The following is a 12,339-nucleotide window of genomic DNA, read 5'->3' on the forward strand; positions in this document are numbered from 1 at the left end:
TGCAGAATTTTATGCTAAACATTAATTTTATTCCTATTGTAGGCTGCACCTGCCTTGTATACAAACACTTTTATACAACTACTATTAAATACTTGGATTAAAAGTTCTAAGTCACAGATGCTGCAGAACAGAACAGTGAAAGAAATACTGTGGGGATACAAAGATCCCTTCTTAAACAAGATCCCCTTCCCCGTGGACCCAGTTGTGGGAGTCTTCTACCCGGTAAGTGAAACCAATGAGGAGGCAAAGCCTTCAGTTATTATCCCGTGAATAAAAATTAAGGCAGCTGCTGTGAGGAAGAAAAATGTGACAATGCTACAATCTGGTTCAGTACTTCTAACTGTTATTCCTTCTTCTTGTGACTGTTACAGTATAATGGGACATTCGACGGACCTTACAAAGTCTACACTGGGAAAGAAGATATTAAAAAAACAGCAATAATTGAAAGCTATAAAAACAAAAGGTATCATAGCATTGTATAATTAAAAAACATACGTATTTTCAAGGTATGGCTTTTAAGGCTCACTAAGAGCTATAGATAAATGGAAAATCTTCAACAATTCAAGGAAAGCTGGACCAAGCCCTGGGCTTAGCAAAACCACCTCTCTCTTTTAGCTATTCATGATTCTGTTAGGAGCTTGGATTTAAGACAATTATTGATTCTTTGATACAAGTAGTTCTGTTTTGCATACTTAAGTAGCTAGATCCCTTTTATCCTATGCTAATGCATCATGTAGTTTATCTGAATAAATGAATGAACATCTCTATCCTCTAACTTTGCTAATGGATCAGGCTTATACTGGAGCAGTTATATTTAGCAATACTGGTAATGAAATGGATACATGGTATAATATACTACATGCAGCGTGACTTTTTTTTTTATCTTAAAGGAATCTTTCATACTGGGAAGGTCACTGTGATTTGGTTAATGGCACAGGTGAGCCTATTAAAGTTTTTTAAAACTTCAACACATTTCTTGATATTGCAAGAGAATAATGAGATACAATATTTAAGTTAATTCCCCTGGGCTTTGGCAGTTCTGTATTCTGCATATTAAATGTTTATATAAGTATTAATGTATACATACTACTACTATTATACATGCATATGTGTGTATCTATTATAATATATATATTATATGTTACTGCATGTTATTTTATATGTACATGTACACACACCCTCTTCAGCTCGAGTAGATGTGGAAGAGATACAAGAAAAGAATCCAGCTCTCTGTTTCTACTTATTATCTTTGTGGTAAAATATAACTAAGACTCTTTTTCTTTGCTATAACACTTGAAAATTATCTTTGCATTCTAATAATGTACATTCATTTACAGTGTTGAAAAATAAAATCTAATGCACCAGAACGGACAGAAAATTTTTTTACTGAGCTATGAAAAGAAATTGAGGTGACAAGGGAGAAGGCTGTCAGACAGGTGGTTTGGAGGCCACTAGCAAGTGAAAAGGGAGGAAGAAGAGAAGTAGTTTAGTTTGGGATTAATAAACTAGAGAGGAATATTTTTGAATTTGCTTTTGGAATGCATATGAAAACAGTTGAGTTGTTTAAGAGACATTTGTTCAAGATGATATTTTTCTTCTTGATGAGTGAAAGCTTCACTGTGAGGACACCAGAATCTGTTGAGCTGAGGCTGGCAGATGTCATAGTGGAGGCTTTTGCAGGGAGCTGTAGGCCTTCAGTGAGCAAGTATCAAAACAAGAAGTTTTTGGGGTTGTTGGTTTGTTTGTTTTTTTTTTTTTTTTCCCTTTTCTGTGCTGCTTTACCTGGCATAGATCATTTTCCTTATAACCGAGAGCACATAGCAAGTTATTTTGAAGTATTTCAAATACATCTCAAGAATCTGACTTTCCAAAAGTCTGTGAATCAAGAAGGATTAGTTCCTTTTCAAACAATGTAATTAATTTTATAAGAGGCAATATTTTCTTAGGTTCTGGGTCTTTCCTTCTTCCTTGTGGAGCCTGAACCTTTTTTTCCCCGGTCAGCTTTTTGATTTTTCTTCTTCCACAGCTGATGGAATAAACACACTCAGCTAACTAGACTAAGTGCTCCAGTACAGTGAAAATGTGGAGCTTTTCCTTGTTAGCAAAGGTTATTGCACAGTTTACAAGAGCATTCAGTGCGATTTCTCAGGAGAGACCATGTGTTTAGAGAAGTGGCAGGTTTAAAAAGTCTTGTAAGTAAGTGTGAGAATTCCTTCTTATCCTGTAAGCTTTCACACCAAAGCATAGCATGTATAGTATAAGTAAATATCTACATAAAAATATTAAGCAGTATTCTTGTATGGGACTTGAAATCAGTCCATGTTTGCAAACTCTGCAAGACTGCCAAGATTTAGAAATGGAGTGTGTGTCTAGGATGATCTTGGATCTTCTTTAAGAAAAAGTGCTGCTGTCAGCAGTGGACAAGTGGCAGTATGTAACTTAGCTTTCTCGCTCTTGCCAACTAGATTCAAAGATATCACAGATGTTTTCAATCCCTTGGTTATGGCTGCTGACTAAGAAACTAAACAGAAATTGTAGCAAGAAATAACAAATGTACCGGTTAAAGGTTTGTTACAACACCCTGTTTGGGAAAATGGCAGAGAGTCCTCTTACTTAACTCTGGGTGCTTGCAATGCAGAAATATGCATCTGAACTGGCTGTCTGTGTTCTTTTTATAACGAGCAGAGAAAAAGGCACCACCAAAGTGCTATTCCTCTGACCTATTTTGCATGTCTACCATGGGGTGAGATGGGTTGTGCCCTAGAATTGCTTCCTTCTCTCCATTAGCTATAGAGAGGATCTTAGCTTACAAAGAAGAGGTTTGCTTGAGCAGTCTTTGGTGAAAAAAGGTTTAGCGCTGATTATTAAATAGGCAGTTTTGAAGTCTAAAGCTGTGTTTCTTGTAAGTGCTGAGTGCCATAACTGCAGGTGAACTACGCATCTCTAGAAAGGTTTAGGTCTTTAGACTGCATAAACCTCGAAGCAATGGCAACAGGTGTTGGGATTTGTATTAAGAAGGATTGTTTTTTGTATCCTGTTTTTAATGGGCTTGATCATATAGCTTCACATCTGTGGAAAAAAAAAATAGCTGCCATAATTTGGCTTGCTTTCACAAACAATGCAATCTTACCTGTGGAGTGCCTGTCACTGTGCAATAACTTACATAAATATTTTCCCCAGAAATGACTCATTTTATTTACCTTTTTCACAGCTTTACAGGAAAGTAACAGCTGAGTATTGAGCTAGAAATTTAATCATGTCTTCTAAGTGGAATTACTTTCAAGTTCTTATTTTATTTCATTTACAGATGGCGCATCATTCCCACCGTTTGTTAAGAAGGATCAGATACTGCGCTTCTTCTCCTCCGATATTTGCAGGTAGGCTGGTCCCTTCCCGGTGCGTGCACACACCTGTGTGTGGCACCCGAGTGCTCTTTCGTGTCAGAGGGCAGCTGCAGTGGCTCTGCTTGGGCTCAGGTCACCGAGGCAGTTCAGCATAAATGTTTCACCTAGACACAAGTAAATTTGTGAGCTGTGCTCATGATTCAGAACGTGTTTCTACCACTTTTATTTATGTCAAGTAGCAAGCGCTTTATGGTATGTTTTATTTCAGCCAGATGTATAATTCAGGAATATCTGACACTGTTGTGAGCTGTTACAGATCTATGAAAGACACTGAGGGCCACAGGGTTCAAAGTTTTGAACTTCTTCTAAGATGAGGACCCAGCCTCTAACCTGCCTTCTTTGGTCTAAGAAGGCAATAGCAGGGGCCAGTTAGGCCCATCTTTGGCATTTCTGCAGATCATCTACGCAGAACAGGATTTACTGTCATCTACTAAATACTCAAAATTGTTTTCTCACAGGATATTTTTACATATTTTATTTTTATGTATTTACAAACAAACCTGCTTAATACATCCCATACTGATGGCTTTTCAGCCTGCTGCTTCTGCTGTGGCTATTCAGTGTCCCTAAGTTCTCCGATGGGATCACTGAAAGCAATGTTAAAAGATTTAAAGTGCATCACAGTGTATTTACTTTGGGAGGTTTGACCCCTTTATTTATTTTGCTGCCTGGAAACAGCTGCTTCCTTTTAACTAGGTTTAAAGCGGGGCATTTGCTTTGCAGACTGTTTATTTTTAAAGATCAGTGTTTTTACATGAAGTTAAAGTTCTTTTTTTTGTGAAGTAATTGTATCCCCAAACTGGAAAGCATTTCACAAGTCATGGAAAAGGGAATTCTATGCATAGGAGAAATTATAAAATTCTTCGGATTGATTGCACACAGTTTGAGAGATCCCTCTGGCCATTTAATTCCCACAATTAATGAACAATGAAGGACAGTAACAATCACCCAAAGGTCGTGCTGAAACGGGATGACGGAAAATGGTTCTGTCCATGTTGCATAACCCAGAACCTTTCTTTTGTTTGGCTGCAATACAAAGTGTTGCTGTCCTGGTTCCATTACTGTTTAACAACCATATATCCCTATCAGTTGATAATGTATCAGCAAAAAGAAGCTTAAGTGGTATTCTGATTCATATCAATGGAATAAGGTTATATGCAGAATGTTGCCTGCATCATAAAGCTTAGATTAGTATCATCAGGTCAGCAGAAACCTATCGCAGAGCTGGTTTATATTAATAAGTATCTCTACTGTAGTCCAAAAACTTTCAAAAATTTCATAATAGTCAATGTAGAAGTGTGTAGGGAAAAGAGCTCTTAATTAATTTGTTAGTTTTGTGTATATTATTTATTAGTAGTATTAGTATTTTTGTCTATCTTTTTGTGTATTGATATGCTCGCCTCTGAGCTCGTATATCCTTTTGTTAAAGTGTGGAATATTCTTCACTACAGAGGAGCACCTCTACAAACTGCTGAACAGTGTGAAGGGAGGCTGGGCATTGGCTTTCTGGAGTACTTGTTTCTTTTAAGAGAGAGACAGTTGGGGGATCCTTAATGAGCAGTGCCATGAATTCAGATTTTTAGTCCAATAACTGAAACATGTTTCTCCCCGTTTATATTCAGATCGATCTATGGAGTTTTCCAGGGCAAGCAGGACGTGAAGGGAATCTCACTCTATCGTTTCACAGTTCCTCGTGAAGCATTTGCATCGCCTGCTGAAGTCAAAGATAATTATTGCTTCTGTACAGATGAAGTCATATCAAAGAACTGCACAATAGCTGGAGTCCTAGACATTAGTGCCTGCAAAGCAGGTATAGTAGTGACACGGTACTGCCAAACAAGCCATTTAACTGGGGAGAGAGCATGCGTCCTGTAGCTGAGGTGTTACTCTCAGATCCAGGACATTCGTGTTTGTCTGTGAATTCTTCCATACGTTGCCTGTGAGACCTTTCACTTCTCTGTAGCCTCATTTCCCAAAACAAGGACTATAGTATTTCTGTATTTTGCATAGTGCTATGCAAAATCGTGATACTACAGATTGTATATTGAAACTGCAAGAATGCATGTATAGAAAGGAAAGAAGAGGATTCTATAGGCACTGTATAAAAGCCAGAGATAGTCTCAGTCCTTGTATTTGTGAAAATTCACACACACTCTGTGTGTGTGTGTGTACACAACTATATACACATGCAGAGATTGAGAGACAATATTGGCTAAGGTTAGCATTGGTTTAATAAAATAAATATATACAGAGTCTGCATTAGGTGCAGAGTGGACAGCATGGGTTCCCTTCAGGCTTGCTTTCTACTAAAACAAGATCATGAGGGTGGGGGGAAACAGTGACAGTCAGGTCCTCACCTCAGCATGAAACTGGGAGCACTGCCAGCTCCACAGCGTAGACACAGGCAAGCAGGATTTATAACTACAATTTCTTTCATCATGCAAATTTTCCTCATGACAGTAGAATCACAGAAATGCTCAAATTTTTGCGGGCAGGTGGGACTATTAACATTTTTATTAGGATTGCGTGTCTATATAAAATGCTGTGTTTGCATGCAAAATGGCCTCAGAAGATGAGCACTGAAACAAGGCTTAATGATTCAAGTGAGTTTGTTTTTTCAAATAGGAAGACCGGTATTTATCTCTCTTCCACATTTTCTTCATGCAAGTGATTCTGTATTGCACGGTGTTGAAGGCCTGAGCCCAAATGAGAAGGAGCATGAGACGTTTCTAGATGTAGAGCCTGTAAGTCCAAATATTTAATAACTGTAACTCAGTAAACTTGCAATGTTTAAATTTAATTGTAGTAGAGTAGGCCTTTTACCAGAGGGCCGAGCAGAAGATACAATATTTTCATGCTTGTTTTTGCAAGATCTGCTCACAAAAGTGTTATGGTTTTAGCAGGGGAAATTTAGAGGAGAACTTTGTCTCACTCTGACCTTCAAAGTTTGGAAAATAAGTTTCAATTTTTCCTTATTGGGAATGTGAGATTAAATAGATTCTGCAAACGTTGAAATATGCTATAGCTTTTCCATGACCTTCAAGTATTTTGAGAAAATTTTTTTCTATGAAAGTTTTTCTGTTCCCTCTATACTTAATTTTTTTCATTTTCTATAACTAGCCATTTTTGCATAATTACTATCTCAATTGAAATTAAATAAATATAGATCAGTTTATTTCCAAGAAAATTGCTAGAAGTCTGAACAGACTAGTCTAGAACAGACCTAATACAGTCTTTATGACTTGGATTGTCCAACAGAGCTCCCAAACTGAATGAATTTATGACAGCTCTGATTTTGATCGCCTCCAATTTTACCTCTACTTCTGTTCCAGCAATTCAGATTCTTAACTTTAAGTGTATTTACCAAAGTTTTCTGAATTGTGTGATGAATTCTAAGGTTTCAAAATTTTATTTTGCTCTGAATTTGGATGAAAAGATTAAATGCAGGATTTTTCACCACAATATTTTTAGTCATATAATTTGACAGTTAAGCTATGTAACTTCAATGAGGAGATCTAAAGTTAAATCTTTGTTTCGCCTTATTTGGAACAGAGACATCAACCAGAATTTCCTAAATCTGATATGAAATTTTCAAGAATCACACCCTGTCTTGTTTCTGTGGAGGACAGAGGAGAAAAAAGGAGATGAAGAAAAGAACTGACCTTTGTTTTGATATATTTGTTCTGATTTGAAAAGTTTGGTTTTGGCCCTACGCAAGTTAAACACGCTTCTTATTGAAAAAGAAAATTTAGCTAATTTCTAGTGGGAAAAAAAACCTAAACCATATTTTTATATGAAACATTTCATGACTGATTTAGTATTTTTAACTTTTTTTTGCCTTCAGTTTTAATTGCAAATGACAAAAGTAACTATGGCAAAGCCACAAAATCAAAACTTCTATAAGAAATGAGAGACCCTTAGAAACATTAAAATTTCATAAAAATTGAATCCTTCAAAACATAAGGATAAGTGCTTTTTGACACGGTCCATATTCTAGGCTTAGGCATCCAATTCAAAAATTTAAATTAATATGGGTTTTTTTTTTGGTTTTAGATCACTGGTTTTACACTACAGTTTGCTAAAAGGCTGCAAGTAAACCTCCTTGTGAAGCCTGCACCAAAAATTGAGTAAGTACTACTTGTTTTTAAAGACTTTTTTTCAAGAAGACTGATTGGTCTATGAGAGTGTCAGTAGAAATGGCTGGGAAAAGAAGGAATAAAAATACTTTCCCAAAGCCTTTTTTTCTTTCTTGCAAAAATTTCAGTCATGACTTTTCAGAGAACATAAATTTTAGCAAAAGAGAAAGCCTTCTTGAGCAAGGCACTGCCCAAGTATTTTAACACACATTTGATTTCCCCACAGAAGCTTACCAGGCAACATGGTCTTAAAAATAACATTCTTACAAAACCCAAATGGGGGCCAAGAGGATTAACTAGAAGGCAAAATTTAATTTCTGTAATAAATAAAATGAGAGAGAGAATTTATGTATGCTCTGTCACTAGATGGATCTTATCACAAGGATTGATGGGTCTCTAGGTATTTCTTTTCTCTTCATTGGCCCAAATGTACATGTACAGACGTGCATTTTGGGATCCTGTACATCTGGCAGGTGAACACCACACAGGTCTTCAGACCCTCCCACTAACACCTAGCTGTGTCCAGCCTTTCTTCTTTCTGACTACACACATATCGAAGACTATACAGAAAGACATGGTTGCCCAATATGTAAAATGGCTGTTACTAATTGGAGGCTTATTTTTTTTCTGTCCAAAACTATACTGAAAAGGTATATCTGGAAGGTAGAAATGTAGTTAGAAGAGAAGAAAAATGTTTAAGTAGAGGCTGGGCTTATGCACCAAATTAAGGTAACATGCTGTATTAATTTTCTCATTTCAGAGCCTTATCAAAAGTTAAAAAGCCTTACATTTTTCCTCTTCTTTGGCTAAATGAGGTTAGTATATTTTCTGTCTATTAATATTCACTGTTTAAAAAAAAAGGAAAGAAAAAAGACCGAGCTTTTTCAGTCTTGGTGCCTTGAAACTGGGCAATTAAACTCATGCTGTGATTTACACATGCCAAGAATATATTCAGCAAGTGAGGGCTTGCATACTTACCTTTCACTGACATTTTTTTTGCACTGTTTCAGTCTGCTGTTATTGGGGATGCAAAAGCAGAAATGTTCAGAAATAAAGTCACCGGTCGGATCCAGATGCTGAGTGTGCTGCAGATGGTGTTGATCATCGCAGGTTCTGTGCTGTTCCTTGCATTCATGGGTTCCTATTTGATATGCAGATCAAAGAAATTAAAATAAGTAAGTAAGCACTAACAGCTCAGTCCTTAGCAGTAACTTTTCCTCAGGGTTTCAAGAAGTTGAGAATCATTACCTATTTAGCTGTTCCTATTTTTTAAGTGCTAGTAAATTCAGCAGTTGTTCTGTGGGAAATCATCCAGATAATTTAGCTAATGTTTTCAAATTGTCTTCCCAGCCTTAATCTTTCAGGATCCTCTCAACACACCCAGGAGAGGGTATTGGGAACTATATCAGAAGGCCAACACTTTTTTTTTACTCCAAAACACAACATGATTGTTGTGAGTTTATGAAAATAGACATTTTATCCAAGACTGCTAAACTGTTCAGAAGTGCCCTCTAGTACTTCTTTGGGACAGAGGCCACACAGCTGCTGATTCCTGTGCTCTTCCAGGACATGCCCCTGCCTGGGGTTCAGGGAACCCACTGTAAATGATATTTTTTGTTGAGTGTTGGATAGGGTTTCTCACTTCTTTCTCTCAGTTGTGCATCACTCTCATGTTAGTCTAAACATCTCCTGAACATACCTAACCCACCAAGACTAAATGTACTCCCATCCTGGGTAGAATAACCAAGTGGTGGATTAATGCACTGACATCTAGGGAAACAAACACGTTTTTTGAGTGATTTAAAAGAAGTGCAGAGACATGAATGTTACGGTGAAAAGTATGCTGTAGTAAAGAGACATTTTTAAGAAGACAATTTACCTCACCACATGCTGAATTCTGATTTTATTTCACTACAGGTAACAAAAGACTTCAGAGGTAGACAATGTTTAACTGAAATCTCAGCCAAGAAGCATGTTAAAATTCAGAGACAAAAGGTATGATTTAAGGCACAGTCAGTCCACGTGCTATGGAATTCAACATGCTTTTCCGTTTTGAGAAGACCAACTCACTAACCCAAATAAGCTGATGTTTCCAAAGGTCCACACTTCTGACATCACTAAAGAGGCCACCATGGAAACTATGCTTTCAAATTACTTTGATTATTAGAACCCTGTTGCAAATTTTAAATGACATTCAAGCAGACTGATATTGAGATGCAGTTGGATTTCAGACCGTCTTCTGCCATTTATGCAACTTGCTACTTTTTTTCTTCTGGGATTTGCAAGACAAATGCAAACCATTTGCTGATGTTCTGTCTCTGAGCACAGGCTGGGAATGACAACACCTTTGAGCTCATGCTGTGCCCTAGATGCTCTCATTGCAATGTTTCTTTCTGTTCCTTCAAGGAACGGAAGCTGCTGCAATAGAACTGCTCTCTGTCCTCTATTCAGGGATGTAAATTGCATTGAATGTGAAGTTTATTATGTAAAGTTACTAACTGTAATACATGAAGTTAATAAAAGACTTACTAAAATACATGGTTTATACATTTTTTACGGAGATGGCTCATATGTTGATATGATGGCTCATTCATATGTTGATGGAGCTCAATAACATTTAGCTCCACAGCTGTTTAGGAATCTGAGCTATTCCCTAACTCCAACCTGCTCCACTGCTCTTACTGTTGCCTCCTGTGTGCTTTTCTTTCTGACTGTTGCTTGAACACCAGACTCTGCTCTGCCCTAACCCCACTTTGCCCAAGGCTTCTATTAGGGAATGATCTCATGTCACCTTTAGGGTCAAGACAAAATATTCCAGAATGCTCCAGACACAGGAAGGACTGAGCTAATGATTTTGATCAAACATCAGAGGGTTCCACTTCCTTGCTATAGAAGAACATAAATGAAAACAGGTAGCCCCAATTCTTTACAGATAAACCATCCATCACAAGGAAATTTGTGCAACAATTCATTTAAGGACGTGCATCAGCCTGCAGACAGGTAGCAAACACTACCATCTGCATAAATGGTTTATTTTTCATTTAATCTGAATGCCATATCTTAGAAATGAGAGTCAATGGGGCAGATATTGAGTGTTGTGGGGTCTCTCCTTTTCCTGTAGACTCACTGAATTCAGAACAAAAGCCTAAGTTCATAATTTTCAAAGATTTCTTCTTGGATCTTTTGTCCCCTTAAATAAAAGTAGCAAAGAAAAAGGAAGATCAAAAATGGCCAGCCTCTCATAGTCTGGTGCTTGGAAATAGTGCTACAATGGACTTTAAACCAGAAAGATTTATCTTGCTAGTAAAGGACAATATCTTTTGCCAGGTATCTTTAGTAAGGTGTTTTCACCCTTCGGAAATACGGTGAAAACCACAACAGACTACAATGCTGTTGTTTTAATCCCATGTTCCTTGTGGACAAAGTTGTGTAGCTATCAATAGAGCTGATGAATCACAGAAATCCCCAGAGATTATTCTTGAAGGAAAGGTCTATGTGGTACATAGCTACACACTCTTTTTCTGGCCGTGAGCTGGAAATGGAAAGTAACAGGACAGGAGATGTGAAGGAGGCATGGCACTCAAGGGAAACTCTGCTCTCACTTAGAGAGCTGATGCATTTGATTAGTCATGGTGCTTGCTAGTCAATGAAAAATAAGACCTTTCTCTCATCTCTACATTATTGCTAGTGTCATATGTGATGCTCTATTTTCATATTAGTCTGGGGACAGTTTGACAGAACTGAAGGCATCCCTACAGTCCTATGGCCTGGTCAAAAAAGTATGAGGCCCACTAAAGTCGTTAAGTCACCTTTTCCTCTGAAACATGCACAGCTCTGCTGTGGTTCAAGATCTGACACCAAGTTTTTATAATAAAACTAGTGGTTTGTGCCAGAATCTAAAGTGAGATCTTTTCACCTAAGGAACAACAACAATGCTCCTGTTTTTGATACACTAGCATTTCAGCTTCATTTTCTTCGGTTTCAAGTCCATCGTCAGCAAGTTAGCGTTTGCTCTACTAGTGTTGCTTAGTGCTATGTGGTGCTCCAGCAGCAGTGATCCAGCAAGTCAGGCCATGATTTTAAATGTCTCAGGGCCCAATTCTGCATGCACACAAATACGTTTGTTCATATGTATAATCTCATTGATCTCAATGCAGGTTTGGACTTTTAAACTATGTTCAGCACCTAGACTGCACTTGAATTATAATTAGTAGTTATTTTGTCCAAAGCATTGGTTACAGTTATTGTTAATTTGTGTTATTAAGGGTAAAGTTAAGTATTTACATTTGTTCAAACAGTGCAGGATAAACATTTATTAGAAATGTTAATGAACTGCAATACAAATAAAATAAAGCTCAAACTCTTCTTTCTGAGATCCTTATGTCTAATTGTAAATAAAGTCTTCTGTGTTGGATAATGAACTCCTTGTCTTTCTTTTCTTGGTGTTTTGGGTGTGTTTTCCTAGAGACTGATTTTATAAACTGATGAATAAGCAAGCTTATGGCTAACCTTGTTATGTCATTGTACTCTGGCACATCACAGCTGCTTAGAAGTGCATATCACGTTTCACGTTGCCACAATATATATCATAAATACCAGTGACATACAACATTTATGCTCTGGATTACAAAAAGGAGGAGACTTTGTGGGCAGAGCTGAGCACCAGCATGTCTAAACTGAAGCAATTCTAAAAAAATCCCACGAAACCAAGCTCAGAGAGAGATCTGCTTCAACTGCCTTGAGCTGGAGGTGTTGGCAGGATAGTGTTAGCGCATCCAGCTGCACATTACAACATCCTT

General features: G+C 37.5%; 1 protein-coding gene across 2 annotated transcripts in view; it reads left to right on the forward strand.

Annotated features, from left to right (window-relative positions):
• The window catches only part of CD36 (CD36 molecule (CD36 blood group)), a 30,293-nt gene extending 18,332 nt beyond the window's left edge, over window positions 1-11,961 (forward strand). For both annotated transcript variants that reach the window (XM_082309692.1, XM_082309693.1), the window contains exons 5-14: window positions 43-222; window positions 372-463; window positions 891-937; window positions 3,308-3,377; window positions 5,027-5,214; window positions 6,030-6,148; window positions 7,458-7,531; window positions 8,301-8,355; window positions 8,551-8,715; window positions 9,458-11,961. In XM_082309692.1, the coding sequence (XP_082165818.1) occupies window positions 43-222; window positions 372-463; window positions 891-937; window positions 3,308-3,377; window positions 5,027-5,214; window positions 6,030-6,148; window positions 7,458-7,531; window positions 8,301-8,355; window positions 8,551-8,715 (990 nt within the window). In that variant the 3' untranslated portion in view covers window positions 9,458-11,961. The remainder of the gene's footprint in view (window positions 1-42; window positions 223-371; window positions 464-890; window positions 938-3,307; window positions 3,378-5,026; window positions 5,215-6,029; window positions 6,149-7,457; window positions 7,532-8,300; window positions 8,356-8,550; window positions 8,716-9,457) is intronic.
• Window positions 11,962-12,339: the final 378 nt, after the last annotated feature.

The sequence above is a fragment of the Platalea leucorodia genome, assembly GCF_965183815.1.
Source record: "Platalea leucorodia genome assembly, chromosome: 4".
Classification (NCBI taxonomy): domain Eukaryota; kingdom Metazoa; phylum Chordata; class Aves; order Pelecaniformes; family Threskiornithidae; genus Platalea; species Platalea leucorodia.